At 43.9% G+C, this 26420-nt stretch overlaps 1 protein-coding gene across 1 annotated transcript in view; it reads right to left on the bottom strand.

Annotated features, from left to right (window-relative positions):
- Positions 1-26420, bottom strand: part of MTR (5-methyltetrahydrofolate-homocysteine methyltransferase) — a 120583-nt gene that overhangs the window by 39885 nt on the left and 54278 nt on the right. Inside the window, exons 14-20 of the mRNA XM_036277447.1 lie at positions 25626-25766; positions 18985-19170; positions 10854-11033; positions 9060-9176; positions 8624-8764; positions 2233-2322; positions 1007-1159 (exon numbers count right to left, since the gene is read on the bottom strand). Coding sequence (XP_036133340.1) covers positions 1007-1159; positions 2233-2322; positions 8624-8764; positions 9060-9176; positions 10854-11033; positions 18985-19170; positions 25626-25766 — 1008 coding nt within the window. The remainder of the gene's footprint in view (positions 1-1006; positions 1160-2232; positions 2323-8623; positions 8765-9059; positions 9177-10853; positions 11034-18984; positions 19171-25625; positions 25767-26420) is intronic.

The following is a 26420-nucleotide window of genomic DNA, read 5'->3' as shown; positions in this document are numbered from 1 at the left end:
AGGACTGAGGGACTGTCACAGATTAGGGCCCTCATGCGCAGTCAATGTGAGACCGTGACAGTGATGGTGGTGGTGCACACGTTAGCTTTCAAACTATGTCATTTAAATATGTGCAGGTTAGTGTATATAATTATAAAACAGTAAACCTATTTTCAAAAAGGGATGAATGTGCCCTGGTCAGTTTGGCTCAGGGGTTAGAGCTTCTGCACAGAGACCAATGAGTCTCAGGTTCGATTCTGGTCAAGGGCACGTACCTCGGTTGGGGTTCGTCCCCAGCCCTGCTCAGGGCTGTGTGGGAGGCAACCACTCGATGTGTCTCTCTCACATAGATGTTTCTCTCTATCTCCCTCCCTCACACTCTAGCTGAAGATAAATAGAAAAATATCCTTGGGTGAGGTTTAATAAAGGGGGGAGGTGAAAGTTATAAGGGAAAATGGGCAATTAACAACAAGGAATAAATAATTCAGGGGAAAAAAAGAACATGGCCTTTCAGTTTTTTGTAGGATTCATGCCCCAAACCCAGAGAGCTCAACAAGTAGTTGTTTACTGACATAGTTAGTAGCTGCTGTAAATAAAAAAGAGATTTCTGGTTTTACTCAAAATATATTTAATGTATGTAACTATTTAAAATGGTAATGACTTTTTCAAAATGTGCATCCTAAAAGATGAATTTTGGTTGGTCAAATCAAATGTTACTATTATTAACTTTACATTAATCTTGGGTTTTACTTTAATGTAGGGGGAGGTAGACAGCTGTTGGGGGCAAGAGTAGTAAAGAAGATCTGACATGAAGACTAGAAGCTCAGAATTTCCAGATGACCTCTAACCTCCACATCACCCTAAATAAAAATTTTTGTTGACATTAATCCTAGAGAAAGAAATGACCAGCTCTCAATGCCCCTGAGCTCTTGTCAAAATTAAGACCTGAGAAATATACCCAGACATATTTATTGAAAGACAAAGACTTTTCTTTCAATTGTGAAAATGTCCCACATCTTTTGCTAACCTGAGGCAGAAACATTTTTCCAGCTCCAAAAAGATCACCAACAACTTTCATGCCATTCATCAGAGGCCCTTCAATTATATTCAGAGGTCGGGGATATTTTTCCTGGTTTAACCTGGCTTCCTCAGTATCCTCAATAATATGTTTTTCAATGCCCTGCAAAAAAATTAGGGGGAGAAAAATCACATAAAACAGTGGCTTAAATCCAAATAGCCAATAAAGAATGATTCGAATCATGGAAATGCTTAAGAGTACAGGTTTTGCAATCAATCTGCATGGTTCAAATCCTGGCTCCTGTCACCAATTCAGGGAATCCATTAAGCCTCAGTTTCCTCAGTCACAGTATCACATAGTCCCTGCCTCACATGGTTATGACAGGACTTAACGAGACACGTTACAGAGTGCTTACGGGCTTTACTGACACTAAGTACGTACTCAGTAAAAGCGAGCTATGAGTGAGAGAAGGAGCTTTAATAAGTTCAAGTTCCCAATAAAATATGCTCTTTATCCTAGTGGTTTAACAGACTATACATTAATAAATATCTCCGTGAAGTCAGCACTTCTCTCTGCAGTATTAGGGGTTGGGTAGGGAAGACAACGGGCAGGACCCTCGGGCGAAGTTCAAAGCCATGAGCCTCCACTAACTGACCCAGCTTCAGTGATCAAGCCCCATCCTCCAGCGCCCCCAGTTCAAGGATCCTTGGCTGTGGCTGCCTAGTTAACACAACCTGAAATATGGGAATCTGAAGAAGTTAAAAGTTAAATTCTAGAGCCAAAAAAAAAAAAATAACCAGAACTCTGAAATTCTTCAGACTCACGAATGAGGAAACTAAAGCTGGGAGACCGAATATCTTGCCTAATATTACAATTAGCAGCAGAAGAGCCAGGACTTGCTTTTTGATCGAATGACAGCAACTTGGTCGAGGACAGCGTTTCTCAAGCTTTGCACTACTGACGTTTTGCGCTAAGTAATTATTTGTCATGTGGGCCTGTCCTGGGCACTGTAGGGTGTTTAGCAGCATCCCTGGCCACTGGATCCAGTAACACCTCCCACCCCAGCTGTGATGACCAAAAATGTCTCTGGACACTGCCAAATGTACCTGCGGTCAGGGGTGGGATGGGATGCGGTGGTCCAGGGGTCTCCTTTGCTGTCAGCACCACCCTGCAAGGACACGGTCCTCGGCCCTGGAGCCCGGTGCACACAGTCCCCCCAGGGACCCCCAGCTCACCTTCACAAGGGCGTACTCCAGGCGCTCTTCAATGGGGCCATTCCTCCACTCATCCGTCTGGACGACCTTCTTCCCTTCTTTGCCACGAGTCTTAATTGAAAGTAGGACAGAGAGATGGATACAACAGGTCTTTACTGAACAATCTGACAGCGAGAACTATGCATATCCTTCTTTTATATTTCCAGCCCCTACCAGATACCCAGAATGAATTAAGATCTCCATACGTGTTTGAGGGAAGCAGAAATCTTTTAGGGTTTGAGGAACAGAGTGAGGTTGCACGTTTTCGTTCCTTCTTTCCTAAAAGATAACTCTGGACAAAGGATTTCCAGGACAGCCAGAGAAGTTCCACCCCACATCGGATGCAAGCTTGTGAAGCTCTCAACAAGGAACGTCACCCCCACAACACGGGCAGAGGGGCTGTAGGGGCTGAGTCAGACGCCGTCCTGGAGGGGGGCACTAAGGTGCAGGGCGCAGCCCCTGCTGCCCAGGACTTCGCCATGTCAGAAGGGAGGTGGGAAGGTCAGCGACAACAGAAAGCAGGTGCTGAGGTGAAGGAGCAGACGGTACAGACTACACCAGGAATTCTGAGGAAGGAGTGATCGTCACAGACTGCGGTGAAGAGACACTGGAGAAGCTGACAGATTCAGCAAAGGGACAAGTGTGCAGTGATCATGGTACACAAGGCAAACTGTAGTCTTGCCTAATCTGTTTTCTCTCTCATTGGTGGCACCAGTTGCCCAAACCACAAATCTAAGCATTTTTCTTAAATATCCATTCTTTCTTCACATTTAATGGATCATCTAGTGCTAATGAATACACCCCCTCAATATTTCTCTCCACCCGCTTCCACTTTCATAGTCCAAGCAACTAACTGGCCTCTGCAGCCCAGACTTACCCTGGTCTCCAGACGACTTCTGCACAGTATAGCCAGAGCGACCTTCCAAAGTGCAAGTCTGGTCAACCTAACCCCATGAAGAAAGTCACTGTGTGACCAATCTGGCTTTGTCCTACAGCTCCATCTTCTGCCGTTCCCTTACACTCCCCATCGTCTCTTCACCCCAAGCCTACACGATCTGGCACACATTATTCAGCACCTGCCACAGTACCAGGCCCCAGCTAGATGCAAACGTGTGTCCCTGGCAGGAACCCACCAGCACCAAACCTCGCCTGACTCACTCCTATGCAGCATCAGGTCTCAACCGACCTCCTCCACCTCTGGGCTTAGTGTCCCTCCTAAGCACTTTTGCACACCCTGTCCATCCCGTCAGCACTTACCACACCGCATTACAACTGCCTCGACACATGCCCGCGTGGGTCATGAAACCGTGGGCTCTGGAGGGCACAGCCGCCTTACTATGGAAATCCTCTAAGTTCAGGACAGTGCCCAGCACAAAACAAGAGTTCAGTCAGTATTAGCTGAATGATATAATGCTGAACAAAAACAGGTTTTTCTGGAGCAATGTTTGTGTGGGACAGTAGAGGCGAAGTCACAGAACGCCAGAAATCCAGACTATAAAATTTGGATTTAACCTTCCAGGTAATTGTGGGGTCAAGGGTGGAGAGATGATACAACTCAAAGTTCTGAAGCTGAAGAATTACATTCAAAGTAGTATTTTAAAGAGAACCCCAGAAAGAGGAGAAGCTTTATAGTCCATGACAAAGGCCTGGACTACAGTGGTGGTTACAGGAAGGGGGAAAAGACTAACATAATAGCATCAGAGTAACAGAGCACGTGTAAGAGAAGGAAAGAGCTGGGGAGAACATGCTTCAGGGCTGGGGTGGTAACCGAAACAATGACAACACAGGGATTTCTCACGCATCGTAAGATTAGTGCCTCTCTGACATACAAAAAAAACTCAAGAAGATGGTAATTTAAAAATAATTATTTGTGCCCTGGCCGGTTTGGCTCAGCGGTTAGAGCGTCGGCCTGCGGTCCAGAGAGACCCGGGTTCGGTTCCCGCTAAGGGCACGTACCTCGGTTGCAGTTTGTCCCCGGCCCTGGTTGGTCGTGCGGGTGGCAACCACTCGATGTGTCCCTTCACATCGATGTTTCTCTCTCTCTCTCTTCCTCTCTCTCCCTCCTGCTCTGTCTGAACAAAAAATGCAAAAAAATAAAATAAAATAAAATAAAATAATTATTTGCGACTTTAATCACAATAGCCAAGATATGGAAGTGTCCATCGAAAGATTGGATAAAGATACAGCACATATACACAATGGAATATTACTCAACCATAAAGAAAAAGACCCTGCCATTTGCAGCAACATGGATGGACTTCGAGAGCATTATGCTAAATGAAATCAGTCAGATAAAGACGATTACTGTATGATCTCACTTACATGGGGAATCTAAAAATCAATGACTTCATAGATACAGAGAACAGACTGGTGGTTGCCAGAGGTGGGGTGCAGGGGTGAAAGTACAACTTCAGTTATAAAATGAGTCCTGGGGATGCAATGTGCAGCATGGTGGTTAGTTACTAACACTGGACTGACTGTGAAGTGGATCTTAAAAGCTCTCATCACAAGAAAAACAAACGTGCAAGTATGTGTGGTGGAAGTTAACTAGATTCATTATGGTGACCATTTTGTAGTATATACAAATATCAAGTCATTATGTTGTACACCTGAAACTAATATAACGTTATGTCAATTATATCTCAATTTTAAAAAAATTAAAGGCCCTGGCCGGGAAGCTCCATTGGTTGGAGCATCATCCCAATATGCCAAGGTTATGAGTTCGATACCCGGTCTTCTTAATTTTTTAAATAGAAAATTTTTAAAAACTGGCCCTGGCCGATTTGGCTCAGGGTGAGAGTGTCAGCCCACGGACCAAAGAGTTGTGGGTTCAATTCCAGTCCAAAGAACGTACCTCAGTTGCATTTTGGTCACCTGCCCTGCTTGGGGTCATGCGGGAAGCAACCTGTCAATGTGTCTCTCTCACACTGATGTTTCTCTCTCTCACATTCTCCCTCTCACTGTATCTGAAAAACAATGGAAAAATATCCTTGGGTGAGGATTTAAAAACAAGAAAGAGAAAAGAAGAAAAGACCTCCCAGAGCTCACATTCACATCACTTGACACAGGTAAACACCATCTTTGTCAACCACACAACAGGCCATTCCTGCCTGTGGGATGGAATCTGGTGTGTGAAAACAGTGCACAGTGTCCCAAACACTCTGGGAAAAGGACCTGGTGTGTTCACAGAAGAGGACACAGTGTGCAGCACACGAGGACGGAGGGGTGAAGCCGTGTGGTCGGGAACAGTGGCAGGTGAGGGAACACTGAAGGCTGGCGAATACTCGCGAAGCGCTGGGGCTGCAGAGAGTGAAAGGACCCCACTTGATGGACATGCTCCAAAAAACCAAGAGTTGAAATGAAATGGTATCATTTAAAAGCAGCTATTTCAGAATACAATACGGCTTTCCAACAGCCATTCAAAAGGACCTTCTCTAGGACCTGAGTATAAGCCGCCGCACAGTCTTACAGACAAGTCAGACCAGACAGCAGACACACCGGGAGCTTGTCAAACAGAAAGCTACCACCTTGGCCAGTTTGCTCAGCGGTTAGAGCATCGGCCTGAGGACCAGAGAGTCCCGGGTTCGGTTCCCACTAAGGGCATGTACCTCAACTGCAGTTTGTCCCTGGCCCCGGTTGGGGTTCTGCAGGTGGCAACCACTCGATGTGTCTCTGACATCGATGTTTCTCTTTCTCTTCCTCCTGCTCTATCTGAAGATGAATGCAGAAATGTCCTCGGGTGAGGATAAAAAAACAAACAAATACACAGAAAGCTACCAAGCAAACCGAGCAATCAGTTGTCATGGTCATCTGGCTGCTCCTTGTATCTGTAGCTACTTCTCGAGTAGCTTCTGCTTCTCAGGGTCCCTATGATGACCTGTGTTTTGTGTCTGGTATCAAATGGACCAGCATGCAGGGGAGTCCACGGCTTGGGAGAAAGCCCGAGAAGAACAAGAGCTCCAGTGGCAAAGAGAAGGAGCAAGCCCAGATCAAGGAACAGAAGACCCTTTTTCCAGAAAAGTATCCAGAATATTCTCGGTTCCCACATTCCAAGGTCATTCAAGAACCATTCTATTCAGAGCAAGAAATCATTCCAGTCTTTGCCCAAAGAGGGCATGACCTCTACTAGGGCACCATTTAATAGAGACACTCCATATGAATCATATAGCACTATGACAGCTTAGACACCAAAACATTTGCTCACAACAGGTCAGCCTGCACCAAATCAGGGGAATTACTTCTCAATTCACTTGGACTAGAAAGGTTAGGAAAATCAGAGACAGGACTCCTTCCACCCTTTTCAATAATGCATCAGAGAGGAACTTGGGTGAAGACTTCATCATTTAGTAACAAAAAAATAATCATTCTCTTATAAAGAAAAAACATTCACCAACCCTTGTTCCCTCACAATACTCCTGCTCTTCATGCCCAGTGCCCTGGGGGGCCTGGGAGTAGGAAAGTGAGCCTGCTTTGTTGTTGGTCCCCTTCGCGGTGACAGAAGCACTTTGAAGGTGGACAGCCTGCTTGACGGAAGGACCAATGGCTTATAATAAGCTCTTGTGGTGACATTAAAGGGAGGCAATTTCTTATATGATGATTGTTAAGCACTTAAAGTTGCTATGAAGATTTCCCTCGATTATGCTGTGCCCCAGAGGCAGAACCTCTTGGCAGCTCAGCACAATATACAGTAACAAAACTTGTAAACAAATGCTACAAGTGAATACAGAGAATGACTGACATAAAATACAAAGCCAACAAAACCTTAAATGAGACAGTCTCACAAATGAGGAACCCCATCTTTCCTGAATGGGAGCCGCGTCACATGGACAGTGGAGGAAAAGGCGAAACAGCACCTCGCTTTGTGGTGTAGTTAAGAATGCTCCAGTACAGCTTCCTGGTTTCAGAAGCTGGGGTGTCCTTTTGGCCTTCAACAGGACCCTGTCTTAGTTATTAATGAAGGGAGGAAAACAGGCTAAAATGAAAACCTAATAGTGTTTCACACCCAAGTCTTGATGTTCAAAGAACAGTAAGGGCTAAGCACTTTGTCTACATGAGCAGAAACAGCCATGAGGATGGAAAAAGAAATGTAGCAACTGTTTCTTATGTAATAAGCTGAAGCAAAACTGATTATATTTGCAGCGATCGAGAACATAAACATTCTGTCCTGTGTCCACATGAGAAATGAGAAGTGTTTTTAAGGACCTGAGCAGAGGGTCATGTACTAAGAGTCTGAACTCCAACAAGCTTTGCTGAGGTCTGGCCAACACGAGCAGTGTCAGAAATCCAGAGCGCGCCACCATCAGGCTGGCAAACCAAGGACACAGTTCGTGCCAAATCCTCCCCCTTCTTCCAGCACGTCCGAATGCTCTCAGATGGAGAGGAAGGCTAGTGGTTGTGCCAGAGTTAAATTCAAATGTCGACATGGAAAATGCACACAAAAGCACCTTCCCAGACCGTAGGAGAAACGTGTCCTCTTGCCACTGCTTTCTGAGGTAAATTAAGAAGTGAGTTGTTTTGAGGTAAAGATCTCATCTTTCTTTAAACTGAATTCTAAGAAACAGCACCAATGGGAGACATTTAAAGCACCTAGGACTGCCCAGCACATAGTAAGTGGGAGACAAGGAACTGATTTTTGGATTAACTACAATTAATGTCTATAGAACAAATGTGCACAGACCTCAGCCCCAAACTGCAGACCCCAACACAGATGAAGCGGATCCTAATATAAACAGGTATGTAAATATAAACATGTAACGATGGGAACCAGGTAATACAGCCACAAAAGAAAATCCAAAAGAGCCAATTAAAATTGTGATGTACAAAAATATCTAATAACATGGAAAGATGTTCCCAGTACACTGCTAAATAGGTTACCAAGTGAGTATCTCGAGATAGTTCTATTTTTGTAACAAATGAGTGAGTGTGCATGTGTGTGGACGTAGCTTTGAGTACATACTCATTTTGAAGAAAAAACAAAACAAAACAAAGAACCATCACAAGGTTACAACAAAATCTCAACAGTAGTTCACTTCGGGTAGTAGGATTATGAGTGATTTTTATTTTCTTCTTTGGCTTATCTGCATTTTATAAATTTTCTAGAACTGTGTTACTTTGGTATGAGAAAATTAATTTTACATTTTAAAAGAAATTACACCGTAAGTCAGAGCACTGAGCAGCCTGAACATGGCCCGTTCCTCCCTCCTGCCGTCACTGAAATGCACCCCCCCCCCCCCCCGGAGCTCCCCGCACAGGTCCTCAGTGATCCGAAGACATGAGGAGACCCATGCTTCTAGGCCACAGTGAAGGTCTAATCACCACGCGGGAGCAATACATCCAAAGGTGGGAAAGCCACTGATCGGAACACTTTCTCTACCTGGGCGTAACGTAAGAGCTTCTCGGTGGCCTCGGGGTCTTTATTCCAGATGAGATCTTCGCAGAGCTGCAGAAGCTCCTTATGGATGTCATCATACATGGGGAGGTTCCCAGCATTCACTATCCCCATGTCCATACCAAACTAAGGGCAATACAAAGAAAAATGAGGATTTCCAGTGACACTCTAAATCAGAGCTCAACAAACTTTTTCTGTAAAGGGCCAGACAGAAAATATTTTAGGCCATGATCTCTGTGGCCATGACTCAGCTCTGCTGCCGTAGCATAAAAACACCACAGACAATAGTAAGTGAGAGGCTGCGGCTTTGCTACAGTAAGATTTTATTCTCAGAAACTGGCAGCAGGCCAGAGTTGGCCTGCGGTTTGCAAACCCCTGCCCCAGGGAGAAGCTGGCTCGAAAGGAAACGCGTCTGCCGTACCTTGATTGCATGGTACAGGAACACCCCGTGCATTGCTTCTCGAATGGCATCCATCCCTCGGAAGGAGAAGGACAAGTTGGAAAGACCACCACTTATTCTGGCTCCAGGTAATGATTGCTGGCAAAAATAAACAAGTGAAAGAGTTCTCTATTTTGCTGAAAGCATCAATCCTATCCTTTAAGCTTTCTATAAAAGAGTGGAAAATAAAAAATAAAAAAACCACATCAAGTTCAAGGCTCCCATCACACCTTATAACAATGCCAAGCATCTGGGCGGAACTGCCTGCTGGCTGAAGCACCTACTAGCCCAAGCATTTAGGGAGCAGCTTCCATTATCTGCTCCGGCCCAACCACACCGCTTCCGGGCACGTGCCCCAGACACACTCACAGGAGTGTCCCCCGCAGCACTGTTCACATGTCCGAAACTGGAGCCGACCAAATGTCTGTCCATAGCAGAACAGTTAACTGTGGAATAGTTACACAATGGAAAACTACACACTAATAAAAACGAACCAAGTATAGCTACAAATTACACAGATGAATCTTTAAAAGGAAGTTGGGCAAGGAAAAGGCATAGTATCTTAGATTCTATTTCTATTAAGCATCAATCCTATCCCTTAAGCTTTATATAAAAGCTAAACTAGCCCTGGCCAGTTTGGCTCAGCGGTTGGAGCATTGGCCTATGGACCAGAGAGTCCCGGGTTCAGTTCTCACTAGGGGTACTGTACCAAAAAAAAAAAAAAAAAAAGCTAAACTATAACTAGAAAAATTAACCTATAGCTCTTTATACAGTAGATTCTCATTATCTGTGGTGATTAAGTTCTATCAAGTCACCACAAACACTAAATCAGGAAACACTGAAAACTACTGCTCCTGAGGAAATGCAATGGTTAGGTTCCTGGGAGCCTCGGTTACAAAATTGTTATCAACTGATCGATATATAACCTTATTTTATGTGTGTTTCCTTTTAAAGATATCTTCTGCTGATTCCCAACCTTGAGCTCACAGCCAGCAGCATTACTGCTCGTGTGTGAACCAAGCTTCTCTCACACCCGTGTTCTCTCCACAAGGCACCTCCCAGCCTTCCTGCTCGCAGGGGCACAGGCAGCACGGCAGCCCTGCACCTGGGGCCACTTACAGAGAAATCAATCACCAAGGAAAAGCTCGAAAACGGAAAAGCATGTAACTAAGCAGATGATGAAAAGGCCCCGTGTTCACAGAAGGAGCGCTGAAACGAGCTGCAGGGCCTGTCCTGTGACTGCGTCTGGGAAAGGCGGGCCGGGCCTCTGCACAGGGGCGTCGGGGAAGGACTGCAAAGACCCCACAGATACTGACTTGGGGTCACAGATAAACCTTAGCAAACAGGTGACTATGCGAGTACACGATCCATGGCTAATTTAGATCAACTATATAAATAAAAGTGATAAAAATCATAAAGGAAAGCAACAGAACTCAGGAAGAGGGTGTAATCAGACAGGGAGACACAGGGCACTAGTCATGTTCTATTCAGAACCCAAATGAGAGCCACTATATGCTTTATAATTACTTATTATACTCTACATTTTTATATATTCTGCAGTGTGTGTTATACTTCAGTGCAAAATAACATAAAAGAAAAATAATAAAGGGCCCTAAATTTCAGAAAACCAATTTACTACTAAGAACAAGAATATCAACATTCCCTATACATTGATATATATCAAATTAATACAGAGAATAGTCACACTATTCACTGGAGGCACGTGGTAAATGTGAGCGACATCACGTGCAGAAGGGAGACAGTCCCCATGCTTACTTTGATGACTTTTGTAGCATTGATGAAGTTGACAGCGTACAAGTTGTGTTCTTCCATCCCAGTACCGATGGTGAGGATGTTAGGGTCAAATATGATGTCACTGGGATTAAAGCCCAGTTTTTCCACAAGTAGATGGTAGGCCCGGGTGCACACTCTGATTTTGGTGTCTGTTTCTGTTGCCTGAAAAAAGGAGCAAAAGATAGTAATTTAAAAAGAAAATAAAGTGTTACCTATAAAAACAGAGGCACATTGGAACTTAAGTACCAATGCTTATATTTCATAAAAACCCAAATGCCAAGCAGCCTCTAAACATTAATAAAATTATCTCAAATGAGTAATTAGTTTAAAGACTCTTTGTGGCCCGGCCGGTGTAGCTCAGTGACTTGAGCATCGTCTTATAGACTAAGAGGTCCGGGTTCGATTCCTGGTCAGGGCACATGCCAGGGTTGTGGGCTTGATCCCCAGGAGAGGGCATGCAGGAGCAGCCAATGGATGTTCCTCTCTCACATCGATGTTTCTATCTCTGTCTCCCTTTCTCCCTCTCTAAAAATTCAGTTCTATCCCTACCCACCATGACGGTAGCTGGTTAATATGTGCCTTAAGTCACACATTAACCAGCTACTGTTAAATACTTTCAACTGTAAACATAAATTTTTAAAAGTTGCATTAGTACGGCTTTTCAAAACAGTGACCTTAGAAAGGACAGCATTCACTGCAGCCAGGCTCCCATCCTCCTTAGCAGCAGGGCCTACGGAATCTCCCGTTTCTTTCCTATTGTGTGCCCCTCATTTACTCCCCTCTCCCTCACTGCTCCTTTGACGCTCCTGGTTGAATGACAGAGAGGAGACAGAGGCAGACAGACGGGAGGTGTGCCAACTACGCTGTGCCTCCTGTGAGACACCCGAGCACCCAGGGCTGGAGTGTGGGACCAAGAGAAGCTCATGTTCCTCACATCCCTGCCACAAACTGCCACCTCTGAAGGAAATCTGGTTAAGAATCTTTCTTACACAATTCAAAATAGAACCCATCCAATAAGGAAAGCCCGAGAATAGCAGCACCCACTCATGTAATCTTAGCCAGAGAGTGGTGACCTCCCTGTAGCCGCTACAAAGGAGGCCCCTGAAATACAGAAAAATATGTTAGATTTCCACAAAGTTCAGAGAGGGTCAGAGGAGGAAATGTGAGAATCAATTCCCAGGCTCAGGTCAATTACCTTCAGCAAAGTAAAAATAAAGGGAAAACTAAGAACTGTTGCCATTAGTTCCCTATGACTATTCATAATACCATGGTGCATACCCTACTGGGAAATACAATATGTTCAACTGAAAAACAGTATCAATTTATCTAAATTCAATGACAAGGCTGGTTATGAAATAAAAATCTAAAATATCACTACTGTGAAGAAAAAATATATTTGAAAGAAAACAAGCCAGTCACAACAGCAAAACAACACGAAATACCTAGGAATTATCTTGAGTTTTCCTATTTCAGAAAAACTATAAAATTCGATTAAATAGTAATTGGAAAGACATACCATTTCCTGAAAGACAAATCTGAATACTGGCAAGACTTCATTATTTTCTAGGTTAGGATTAATTGAATTTTACTCGATATCCCAATGGGGCTTTATTTCTCCATAAACTGGAAAAGTATTTTCAAGTAATTAACATAGGAAAATGTATTAAATATAATGGGTACATTATAGAATAATAATGGTTATTCTTATATGGTTATTCTTAATTTACACATATACAAACAAAAAATAATATAGTCTATTCTGCTATTAAGTGATAATTTTATTTCTAAGAAACTTTATCAAAAATTGTCACATGAGCTCTGGCTGGTCTGGCTCAGCAGTCAGAGCATCAGCTGGTGGACCAAAGGGTCTCGGGTTCAATTCCCGGTCAAGAGCACATACCTTGGTTGCAGGTTTGATCCATGGCCCCAGCCAGGGACATAAAGGAGGCAACAAACTGATGTGTCTCTCAACATATGAGCTGTCATATGAGCTCTGGCCAATGTGGCTCAGTTGGCTGGAGTGCTGTCCTGTACACTGAAAGGTTGTAGGTTCAATTCCCAGTCAGGGCACATACCTAGTTTGTGGGTTGATCCCCGGCTGGGGTGTGTACAAGAGGTAATGGATTGATGTTTCTTTCTCACATCATGTTTCTCTCTCTCCTCTCCCTTCCCCATTCTCTAAAATCAATAAGCATGTCCTAGGGTGAGGATTTAAAAAAAACAAACAAAAAACTGTCATATCAAAATAATCATTTCAATTAGTAAAGGAAAATTGAATCTAGAGACTGAGTAGTGATAAAGTTATTCTTCTCACAGAAATTTCAATCATAAAGGTGTCCTGTATTTTGTCACTTATAATTAAAAAGGACGGTTGATCAAAATAACATCAACAAAAAACAGAGACATGATTCCTGTTTGCCTCCAATCCAGCCTCTCTGTCAGATCTGGCCTTGACGTGGCAGTGTTGTTTGTGACATGGGTCACAGACATAAAGATACAGCCAGATACAGAGACAAAGGCAGGCGAGTTCCTCTGCTCTGATTAGTCGCCACAGTGGTGTTCATTTCAAGAGCTGCTTTCTCCTTACCACCAGTGGTATCATCCAAGCAAAGAACATGGCCAGGAGAACTCAGTGGATAGGACACAGGCCTCTATACCAAAATATTCATGTTGTTGGTTTCTGAACTTTGCAACTATATGAATCTTCTGCTTTGGTCTTTATAGTCTTCAAAACCATAATTCTATGATGAGCATATATGTTTAAAATCAAAGAAAAATATTTTTAATTAAGAAAACAATTTTTTAAAAAGGCATCTTTAATTCCATCTTACTCTAACAATTATTTTCTCTACAGCATTTTCCTCCAGCTTTATCAAATGTAGTTTTTACATAGTCAGATATACAGTGTCTATATAATTTCTGATGTTGTATTTTTAATTTATATTTGTAAACATTGTCATGCTGCTCCATAATATTCATAATTACTATTTAAATAATCAGGATTAATATCCCAACAGAGTAATGTAATTTAAGTAATCAATTTCTCTTTTCAAAATTTTTTACGTATTGATTGATTTGAGAGAGAGAGAGTATCAACTTGTTGTTCCACTTATTCATGCATTCCTTTTCATTAGCTGATCCTTGTGTGTGCTCGACCAGGAATCAAATCATCGGGACAATGCTCCAACCAACTGAGCTACCCGCGTAGGGCAGTAATCAATTTCTCTTCAGCTGGGCATTTAGGTGGTTATATCTTCAATAAAGTTAGTGAAAATTCTTTGCATATCTAGTTTTCTTTTGCTGCTAAATCCTTTTATTGAGTAATTTCCCAGAAAGGACATCGACATGTTTCTCTCCTGACAGGTATGCAGTTCACAAGCATGTCCTAGTGCACACTAGTCTGCAATGAGAGAAGCTTTCTGTGGCCACTGTGGTGCCAGCAGAACCTGATCCTTTTTACGTTCACTGTGCCAACTTAGGAAGGATTAAACGTTGCTTCAACATTGCTCTAACTGCATTTCTTTCATAATGAGCAAGTTAAAATTTTGCCCCTACACTTTTACTCGTGGTCATATTCCGATCTAAAACCAGAAAGGCTATTCTCAGACCATGTCCAGCACCAGCAGTGCTGACCCAGCACGGGGACAGCCCAGCATGGGGACAGCCCAGCACGGGGAAACCGTGAAGGCTGTTCTCAGACAACGTCCAGCACCAGCAGTGCTGACCCAGAACAGGGACAGCCCAGCACGGGGACAGCCCAGCATGGGGACAGCCCAGCACGGGGAAACCAGGAAGGCTGTTCTCAGATCACATCCAGCACCCGCAGTGCTGACCCAGCATGGGGACAGCCCATCACGGGGACAGCCCAGCACGGGAACAGCTCAGCACGGGGACAGCTCAGCACGGAGACAGCCCAGCACGGGGAAACCGCGAAGGCTGTTCTCAGACCACGTCCAGCACCAGCAGTGCTGACCCAGTACGGGAACAGCCCAGCACCGGGAAACCAACCGTCTTCAAACTAGGCTCCATCTCCTTCTAAGACATCTGACCTTGAATCACAGTAAGCAAGACAACAGCTACCCCAGGTGGCAGCTATGAGGACTAAATGAGATAAACTGCTAGTGGTTTTTGACCAGAGTTTACATGAAAATCACTTCTAAAGCTTTAAAATCACTGAAGCCAAGTCTCATTCCACACCGAAGGAGCTGAAAAATCAGAAATCCACACCAGAGGGTGTGTTTTAAAAGCATGGGCAGGACCCCCTTTCCTGTGGCAGGTTCTGCTGCACACACGGCAAAGCAGGAAGCTCCTCAGAGCAGCGTGCTCCCCTGTCCTCAGAGCTGACCTCGCCCCTGCTGCAGAGGAAACACAGGCCTACGCCCTCCCGGCAGCCCTGCCGCACCGCTGCTCCCAGGGCGGCTGACTGTCTCCACCCGCCACTCAGACTGATGCCCGCCCCTCTTCTCAACTCGCAAAGGCAGGGACCTAGCAACTGCCCCTTTTCTCTGTGAGATCATTCCATCAGCTTACAAAACGTTCCTGTCAGATCTTCTCTCCACACAGCCCCTTTCTTAACCTCACATCCCTCTCTGGTCTCCACCCTACCTCTCTCTTCCCTTTCACAGCAAAACTTCTGTGAAACATTGTTTTCACCTGCTGGCCCCAATCCTCCTATCCTCTCTTGAACCCACTCCAATTAAGCTTTCTTCTCCTTGGAAACAGGACAGCAAGATCACTCACTGCCCCACTTCTAACTCCAGTGCTAAATTCTTGGTCTCATCTACTGGATCTACCCACAACTCTTTAAAATAGCTCGTCGAGCGCTTTTGGAAGCTTGTTCTTCACTTAGAAGCCAAGTGAACCCTCCCTTCTGGCCCCCCTTCTACCAAACAGGCTGCTCCTCCCAAACCCCATGACGGGGCCTCCTCTCTCCAACCTCGGAGCACAGTGGCTCCCAGGCTTCCTGGGCCCTGGGGCTGCTGCACTGCAGCCACTGGGTGCAGCTACCTGCTTTCAGTACCATCTACGCACAGGTAATTCCCAAGAGAGGGAATCCTACCTTCAAGCAGACTTCGCCCATGAAGCTCAGTCACCTACACAACTGCACTCCACGTGCCACAGTAAACGTGGCCCGTCCTTACCTGTCCCAAATCTGCTTCTCTCACCCTTCCCTTCTTCAAATACCCTGGTCAGAGACTCCTGAAATTACCCGACTCCTCTTTCTTTCACAACCCAGAACTGAAGGCAAATCCCAATGGCTCTCCCTTAAAAATATATCTAGAAACATGGAGAAAATGCCAGAATTGGAAAATAGGAGGAAAAAAGTAGGCATAACATCTAATATCTGCATTACATGCCTGCCAGAGAGCATGAAACAATTCTGGGAACCTCCTGCAAAGCGCTGCCTGAGTGCCCACGCAATGTGCAGCCAATCACCAAGATTCCAGGGCACCGTGCACATGGAGATCCAAGAAGCACCCAGAAAGTGGGACAATAAACAGATTTCCCCAAAAGAATCAAGGGTCACAATAGCACTGACTTCTTACCAATACAGGTGGAAACTAGAAAGCAATAAATTAATGCTTTCAAAACACAGAGAAAATAATTTCAAGACTTATGCCTACAACCGTACAATTGTCAATTAAGTATAAATGTAGAATAAAGCCATTTTTAGACACATAGGTTTCAAAAATATTTACTGCCATGTTTTCATTTGCAAGACGCTACCAGAGGGTACACAAATGAGAAACTAAACCAAGAATGAGGAAATGATGAGCTCTAGAAGCCTGAGAGGCGAGGAGTCCCCAGGACGGCGGGACATCTGTGGGGACAGCTGTGCATTCGGCCTGCGGCACGATCTCTACAGATGGAGTCAGGAAACGTGGGAAGAGAATTCTTCAAGAAGTTAAAATGACAGTCTACTGAATGTGTTTGATACACTGGATATTGGAAATTTACATAACTAGGGGATAGTCTGAAGATGAAATATGTAAGAAACAAAGCAACTAAGTGGAAAACAAGCAGGGTGCAGAAAAGGAAAAGAAATCATGGTGTCTTAGCTTTTAACTGCTTAATAATATAAGCCCCCAACATAGTTTTAACTATACTGGGAGGACTGTGGGATAAAAGTAAAGATATGTGGCCTGGCCGATGTGGCTCAGTGGTTGGGCTTGACCCTGCACCAAGAGGTCGCCAGTTCGATTCCTGGTCAGGGCACATGCCCAGGTTGTGGGCCCAACCCCCCGCTGAGGTGGCCAATCGATGTTCTCTTTCATTTTTTTCATAAAGAAAAAAAAATTAAAAAAAAAAAGGTGTGGAGTGGTGATGGAGGGTGGTGAAAAAGCCAGGTCCCTAACCACTGTAGAAGGCAATAAATAGTAACTCAAACCGGAATTTGAAGATGAGGAAGAAATGCTATGAAAAACATCTAAAGAAGTTCAAAGTGGTTGCCTCTGGGGATCTGGAGAGCTGGAGCTTGTGTTTCCCATAAAATGCCTTATAGGACTTTAGTCTCTTTAACTATCTACATCTATATTTTTGGTAAAAATTAGAACTATGTCAAAGGCCCCACCATACTGAACTAGCAGTGGAAGATGGCTAGATAATTCCTTTCAGGACAATTTAATGCGTCAAATATTACTATTATTACTATTATTATTGTTAATTTTTCTCTTGTTAATCATCACTTGGGGGTATTTTTCCACAGTGGAAGGGGAGAGAGAGAAACACTAATGTGAGTGAGACACATCAACTGGTTGTCTCCCACACAACCCCCACTCGGCTGGGGATCAAACCTGCAACAGAGGTTTGTGCCCTTGCCCGGTAATCGAACCCATGACCTTTTAGTTCTTGGGCTGACACTCTAACCACTGAGCCAAACCCGGCCAGGCCATGTGTATAATGTTAACTGCACCCTGTGACCCAGCAATCCCACTTCTTTTAACTGACTGAGAAAAATCACTGTACAGGGGAAGGGTTGCATGGATTGGGGGATTCACAAGCCATCGTTCATTCTGCTGAAGAGTCAGAATTGCAATTGCATTCAATAATACACTAAGTAAACATGCATACACTGGAATATAAGGCAACCATAAAAGATGGAGTTAGCATCTGTGGAGTCAGCTTGTATTTGCTAAGATGGGAAGATGCCAATCTTCTGAGTGGGGTAAGGGTTACAGAACCACAGGAGCAATCTCATTTATGCGAATTTTTCAGTGTGCTAGAACTTCTGCTCTTTCCCTAAATGCCACATGACTTGCTCACTTTATTCAGGCTTTCAAATATTTCCTCCTCAAAGGGGCTTTATGAGACCACCTTATTTTATTTATTTATTTATGTTAATCCTCACACAAGGATATTTTTTCCATTGATTTTTAGAGTGAAAGAGAGGGGGAGGAGGGGGTAGGGGAGAAAGAGAGAGTGGGGAAGAGAAAGAGAAAGAGAGAGAGAGATTGATTTGTTGTTCCACTTTATTCATGCATCAATTGGTTGATTCTTGTATGTGCCCTGACCAGAGACCTTGGCATATCCAGGACGATGCTCCAACCAACTGAGCTACTCAGCCAAGGCTATTCATTCTTCTATTATGCTGAATGGGGGGTTATTTAATGATACATAGAAACTCTTATTAGGGACATTAACCCACTGCTATTACTCATGTTGCAAATAGCACCGTGACTTTTGCCACACACAGTTTGACATTTTTATAGATAGCTCTATCAGTTTTCCTTCCGCCTCCTCAAGTTTAGATGACTATTTCCCCATACAGTCTGCAGAATTTTGTTTTTTTACATTTAAATCTTTAATTGAAATAGACTTTATTTTAGCATATGGCGGGAAATGGGGCTCTAACCTTATTTTTTTCCAAACCCATAGCCAGTTGTTCCAGTCACATTTACTGAATAATTCCTTTCTCAACTGATGTAAAGACTTTATTATATATCAAATTTTCATACATATAGATATAAGTATGTGTGTGTATGTATCTTAATGTCTGAGGATATATGGTGTCATGGTCCACGTACGTACACACAAGGTTCTGGGCTCAGTTCTCCTCCACTGCTCAGTCTGGCGCATGCAACGCAATGGAGCTTAGTCAGAAGAAATCACTCACCTGTCCCTCCTCGTCAAAAGCCATGATGACCACAGCAGCGCCGTACTTCCTGACCCTCCTGGCCTTCTCCAGGAAGTCTGCCTCCCCCTCCTTCAGACTGATGCTGTTGACGATGCACTTCCCCTGGCAGCACTTCAGGCCGGCTTCGATCACAGCGAAACTGGAGGAGTCGATGCACAAGGGCACCTGAGATCGCAAGGGCAGAAAATCACAGAGAGACGAGTCACCACAAATTCCCTTCCAAGGACTCCCAAACAGTCCCTAGTTCTTCTATAGGAAAACAATAAACAAATGATAGTGTGACAAGAGATAGGATGTTAATGTACCTGTTTTTTTGTTTGTTTTTTTTTTATCCTCACCCGAGGATATTTTTCCATTTTTTGTACAGATAGAGTGGGAGAGAGAGAGAGGAAGGGAGAGAGAGTGAGAAACATCGACGTGAAGCGACACATCGAGTGGCTGCCACCCGCACGACCAACCAGGGCCGGGGACAAACTGCAACCGAAGTACGTGCCCTTAGCGGAAACCGAACCCGGGTCTCTCTGGACCACAGGTCGACGCTCTAACCGCTGAGCCAAACTGGCCAGGGCAGTGTACCTGTTCTTAAAGCCCAAACTACTTGAAGCAATTCCAATCTTACAAGATACTTCAAACATGAAGGGCTAGAAACTTCTAACTCAAAGGTCACAGCTAGACATCAGAACGGAACCCAGGGGTCAGCTCACTGGCTTCAGCACTGGTGACACTCTCAAGTGCCTCCGCCCTGGAGTCGCACCCCGCTCAGATCCCCGTATCTCTGATCTAACTCAGGATTCATGTGTAGCCACAGACCCTTGGGAATAGCCCTCCAGCCAAATTATTCAAATTCAATCTTCCCTTTAGAAAATTACGTTCCTGACTAGAGAAAAGGTAGATGTACAGAAATACCTCGATATAGCAGACTAATTCAGGGGAGAGGGTGTGCGTTAAAGCAGAAAGTCAGTTTTTTAATAAAGTAGGTTTTCATATGTTAAAAACTGACCAATTAGTTTACCTATTTTTACTTATATAGACATGTTTCTGTAATTAAAATTAAGTATGTATGAAAAGTTTAATTTTACAGAAAAGTTTTCTATATGTATTACAATAATTTTAAATTTATACTAAATAGGTCTAAGTAAATATGTGCATTCACCAGTCACTGCAAGTAGACAAATGCACATGGCCGGGGCGTGGCTTAGCGCACATGGGACATGGATGGGCTCACAGTTAAAACTGCTGCAAAAAGTCACATCATGCAACCACAGAGCCAATTACCATGGGAGATGCAGTACAATCACATGCTAATCATTCACCAAACACTGTTTAAGAGCGGTGTCTCCTGGGTTTAAATAAGTAGCCTACAGTCATAGATATGTAATATTTATTTATGTTGGCAAAATTACTATAGTATTTTTTCCAACATATAGCCTATTCGCTAAACTTTATTAAAAACAACAGTGAATTAATAACAAAAAAATAACCTGTTAATTTAATTATAAGCAAGGTTTGGTTAAAAGCATTTATAAATTAACAGGGTGTTAATTTTCACACATGGCATATAGACCAGAAATATTGTCCATTAAATTGAAGTCCGCAAAATCAAGGGTTTACTTTAATATTTGACAAATGCATATAACTAAAATAAAGTACAAAATTGAAATGCACAAATGAGAACAGGTTTGTTTGGTTCTTTTAAATCCTCACTTGAGGATATTTTTCTATTTACCTTCAGACAGACTGGGAGGGCGGGGGAGAGAGAAAGAGAGACAAAAACATCGATGTGAGAACGAGACATCAATTGGTTGCTCCTGCACTACCCTGACCATGGCCAGGGATTGAACTGCAACTGAGGTAAATGACCTTGACCAGAATTGAACCCATAACTCTTTGGTCCACGGGCTGATGCTCTAACCGCTGAGCCAAACTGGCCAGGGCAGAACAGGTTGGTTTTGAATACTCCCCATGCATTCATGCCTCTAGGCCCGGAAAGGTGAGAGTAAGGGCTTCAGAGAAGGACTAGGGCAGCTGATCCCTCGGTAAACGATTAAGTGACGCCCACGATGCACTTGGGACAATAATTAGGCAGGCTGGTCCCTGGTTCCCCTGAACTTACAAAGATAAATGATTAAACAAGTAATGACATAAGTGTGGGAAGAGCACAGGCTCCCAGGGGCACTGAAGGAGGGAGATTCGGGAAAAGGGTCCCAGGGCAGGCGGCTCTTCCTTAAGCCACAGCACCGAAGGAGAGCAGAGCAGAACAAAGAACCCGTGCATTTAGCTCTTCACACCAGTAAGGCAGCTGTGCTGGGAAAGGGTCACACAGTGACAGTGACAGTGACGGGCCATGTTGTAGAGTGCTTGCTGGCCATACCTTTTTATAGCCTACTCCAGCTGTTTGAAATTTGTCTCAAATAAATTTTAGTACTAGTGTTATCGTCATAATTAGCTAGTTACTAATATTAATAATAGGAAGAAAGCAAAGGGGGGGGCAGACATTATAGGCATGTCATCTGGGCAGCTTCACCAGGAAACTGCAACTTTACACTCCCCAGGGAACCAACAGTCCATTCCCTGCAGATCAGTGGGGAAAGGGGTCCAACAAAGGGGAGGTGGGTGCATGTACAGAGAAGTGGGGTGACTTAGGAAAGGGGCTTGCCTGTCAGTCTAACATGGGAAAAAGCAACTGGCTAGGGGGGTGGAGCCACTGCAAGTGTGCAAAATCCCGAAGGGTCTGTTGGTTAAACTCCTGGTTATCGTCCCCAAAAAGTTCTCTCCCTTTTACTTCACCCTTGCTTGCTTGCTCCTCTCTTGCTCCATGAACCGCACTCGCCCATGCCTTGTGGCCTTAAGCAGCTGTATGGCCCACAGCCATTCGAACCCCACACACGATGGAATGCAGCTGGGAACACTAGTTAAACCAGCCAGACGCTGGACTGGACAATGGTGCTTTCATGTGGAGCGAAGACTCTGGGCAGCGGCCTTAATCCTAGCCCTGCTGAAGACAAGATCAGGTTTTTTCCATGGTGAGACAGAAGGGGGTGGGACCTTGGAAGGGAACCCCCTTAATTTTACATCATCAATAAAGCTTTGCAAAAAATCCCATCCGCCAAGGGGGCCTCATGAAATTCTTTTCCCAGTGGCACCCCAAGAACTCCACTTCCACTGGTAACAGGTAGGGACACAAAGGACACCCCACCCACAGCAGAAGGGCAAAACCAGAAATGATTAAGAAGAAATTATTGTAGCAATCAGAACACTAAATAATTAATAATTTCTAAAGTTGCATGGGATCCTTCATAGTTAACAAGGCACTTTTATCTTTACAATTCACAAGTCAGACTGTGGATGAAAAGGGGCCACATGCTAACCTGGTGAGCTCAGGGAGGCCTGCATGGCAGCCGTACAAACTCTGAGTCTGAAAGTAACCACATAGGATGGTCTGAAATTAAAACTTTTTAACTAAAAGCAGTTTATGGTAGGTAGTCATGTCCTTCAAAGGTCAACTTTTACCTTAATTGAGCCTATTGTCTTTTTGGAATGTCAAAGTAATTTCCTGTCCAGGACCCCTCAAAGCACAGGCATCCCACCAGAGCAGACACCACAAATCCTTCCCTGTTACTGTTACCATGCTAACTGCTGACTGTTAACTATCCTGTACCCACCTATGCAAACGATGTGTCTATCATTTTACTTTTTATCCAAACCCAGAGGTTTCCCCACTTTGCTTTCTCCTGCCTTCATGTGTCTTCTCTTCTGATTGTAATGTATAATATAAGGTGCAAAACTGTCATTTTTTCAAAGCATTTTGTCAATCCGTTGAAGTTTGCTTTCTAGCAATTTGGCTCAAATAAATTCATAAAAATTCTCTACAAATTTGAACATTTCTTATGTTGATAAGACAAAGAAAATATTACTCCCATTTCAGAGATGAAAAGGAAGCTAGGGTCTGTGGACACAGGGGATTCCAGGGAAATAGCCTCACAGGGTGATCTGACCATAAATTCCTACTGGGCAGATAGATCATGGTAGGTCGTCACACCCCAAGCACATAACTCTTTTAGTAAAAGGCTATGTCTGCCTTAAGCAAATCCTATCCATTGTTTCTGTGTGTTTTTTTGTTTTGCATCTAGGTTAACACATCTTTGAAATAACCACCCCCAAGAGAGTTCAGCTCATTAACTGTCCTATATTCCAATCTCCCACTTCCATGTCATCTTCCTTCCCTTCCCTCCTTACCCCCAAATGCATAAAAGAAAGTGTTATTCTCTGCAGCATTTGAGACCTTGCTACCCACCCCCAGCATGTCATCAGTATGGCTCATATAAACTCATACAATTCTCCACAGTTTGGATGTTTTCACACCGACAGGTCACTGACTGACTTGCTGGAACTACAAGGTGCGTCTTGCAGCTGCCAGCACAGCCCTCTTCCCACTGCTCTGCTGATAAACAACTGCTCTGCCCGAGCAAATCATTTAGCTTCTCTGCACCTTGAATTATCAAAATATTTACTCCCACAGGAGTGATGAGACTTTTAAATGAGGAATTTTAAGACACAAATGAAGGATGGGCTGACGTAACTCACTGCTTACCACAAGACTTCTAACTTAAGCATTTGCTGAAACCTCATTAAAAAAAACTGACAGCACTATTCTTTTCTTAAAGCACTAGGAAGTTTCTTTTAAAAAAAGAACTTGAGTCCTGGCCGGCTTGGCTCAGTGGTTAGAGCATCAGCCTGCGGTCCAGAGAGACCCGAGTTCAGTTCCTGCTAAGGGCACGTACCTCGGTTGCAGTTTGTCCCCGGCCCTGGTCGGTTGTGCGGGTGGCAGCCACTCGATGTGTTCCTTTCACATCGATGTTTCTCTCTCTCTCTCTCTGTTCCTCTCTCTCCCTCCCACTCTACCTGAACAAAAAAAAGAACTTGAGTCCTGGCCGGCTTGGCTCAGTGGTTAGAGCATCAGCCTGCGGTCCAGAGAGACCCGAGTTCAGTTCCTGCTAAGGGCACCTACCTAGATTGCAGTTTGTCCCTGGCCCTGGTTGGGTTGTTTGGGTGGTAGCCACTTGATGTGACCCTTCCACGTCGGTGTTTCTCTCTCTCTCTCTCTCTCTCTCTCTTTCTCTCTCTCCCTCCTACTCTATCTGAACAAAAAATGGAAAAACAAAAAATGGAAAAATGTCCTCAGGTAAGGATAAAAAAATAAATGAATAAATAAATTACAAAAAAGAAAAAAAAAAGAACTTGAGCGCTGGCCGGTTTGGCTCAGCAGTTAGAGCGTCAGCCCATGGACCAGAGAGACCAGGGTTTGGTTCCCGCTAAGGGCACGTACATCAGTTGTAGTTTGTCTCCAGCCCCAGTTGGGGTCATGTGGGTGGCGACCACTCGATGTGTCTCTCTCACAACGATATTTCTCTCTCTCTCCCTTCCTCTCTCCCTCCCGCTCTATCTGAAGATAAATGCAAAAATGTCCTTGGGTGAGAGAAAAAAAGAATTTGAAAAATCACTACTCACCACAAATTCAATGGTAAAAAAATAAAATAAGATTTTAACGTTTTACCCTGGCCGGTTTGGCTCAGCAGTTAGAGCATTGGCCTGCAGTCCAGGGAGACCCGGGTTCGGTTCCTGCTAAGGGCATGTACCTTGGTTGCAGTTTGTCCCCGGCCCTGGTTGGGTCATGCAGGTAGCAACCACTCGATGTGTCCCTTTCATGTCGCTGTTTCTCTCTCTTCCTCTCTCTCCCTCCCACTCTATCTGAACAAAAATCGAAAAAAATGTCCTCGGGGGAGGATAAAAAAAAGATTTTAAAGTTTTTAGAATCCATGTACAACTTTTAAAAGACTGATAAAAAAATTAACTTTCATCTTTTAAAGAACAAATGTAAATGCTGAAAGAATACCTTGATTTAGTCTTGTTTTGTGACTTTGTCTTACTGTGCTGTTCTTCCTGTGGTAAGAAAGAATGAACTGATTTCCCTTATAAAGTAGAGATGGAACTGATAATTTTATAAGAAGTGTAAGTATATCCCTCAGAGACATAAAAGTGGGTTCTTATTCTATCCAGACATCAGAGGAAATTTGAACAATCACTGTGACCAATTCCAGAAGCCTTGGAAACAGCCAGAAGTCATACTCTCTTAGATGTCTGGTTTTTACTGTAAGACTATAATTAAGCAAGAAAACTGACAATCAGAAACCACTGGGCTTTTGACAGGAAAACAGAAAACCAGTGTATGAGATGACAGATCAAGAGGACAAATGACAAAGTCAAATGAGTGACAAAGCAAGACCTACAAATCCCCTTGATGAATAAAAATGTTGGTCCTGGCCAGTTTGGCTCAGCAGTTAGAGCATCAGCCTGTGCACTGACGATTTGCAGGTTCAATTCCCAGTCAAGGGCATGCACCTAGGTTGGAGCCAATGAAGGAGGCAACAAATCAATGTGCCTCTCTCACATCGATGTCTCTCTCGCTCTCTCTCTCTCTCTCTTTTCCCCCGCCCGTTCCACTCTATCTAAAAGAATCAATGGAAAAATATCCTTGGGTGAGGATTAACAATAAATAAATAAATAAATAAATAAATAAATAAATAAATAAAATAAAAATAAAAATAAAAATTTTGTACAACCTTGGCAATGTCAGGCTCAGAAGAAATGAGGTTGCAAAATCTGGTCATTGCACTTGGACCATCCAGCATGCCATCATCCATGTTGATATCCAACACCTGGGCTCCCATTTCCACCTGTACTTTGGCAACACTCAGTGCTTCCTGGGGAAAGAATGCAAGCAGCAGCATGAGGACACAGTGAGTCGAGAGAGGCTAACAAAGTAATCCCTCGCCATCCCCAGCAGTCCTTTGGAATTACACTCGACCCACGGGCCAGCCTCCCTGACTAGGCCTACTCTCCTCCCATCAATCACCACAAATTAACCTTAAACATCTCTCCCATTACAACATTTCACTATTCAGAATCCACTGAGGCTGCTTTCCTGCCATAAAGAATCCAAACCCAGCCTGGAATCCGGGCCCTCTGTGACGTGGCCCTAACTTCTCACCTAAATGAACTTTCCACTCTTCCCCGAACCCAGACAAGTCTGTCTCTACTTCGGTGTCGCAGACCACACTGTCCCCTCTGCTGGGAATACAATCCCCTTCTGAGCTGTATTGTCTAAGACCCCACTCAAGTCCCATCTCTAAGAAAAGTCCCTCGAGAAACCATTCGAAATGTATATAACTCTCCAGTGTTTGCAAAACATTAAAAGCATTTGTTACATGAAATATGAGTTAAATAAATGTCAGCAGATTTTTATACTGAAAAGCTTTTCAAATCCTTTACTATGGTATTATACACTGTAAATCTTCCAGAACAGAAAACAACTTGCGGCATTTCCCACTACAACCATTTAAGGAATGTCTTATAGA

This window comes from Molossus molossus, unplaced genomic scaffold (assembly GCF_014108415.1).
Source record: "Molossus molossus isolate mMolMol1 unplaced genomic scaffold, mMolMol1.p scaffold_m16_p_23, whole genome shotgun sequence".
In the NCBI taxonomy this organism is placed as follows: domain Eukaryota; kingdom Metazoa; phylum Chordata; class Mammalia; order Chiroptera; family Molossidae; genus Molossus; species Molossus molossus.
The sequence above is the reverse complement of the archived record's forward strand: the minus strand, read 5'-3'. Positions and strand labels throughout refer to the sequence as shown.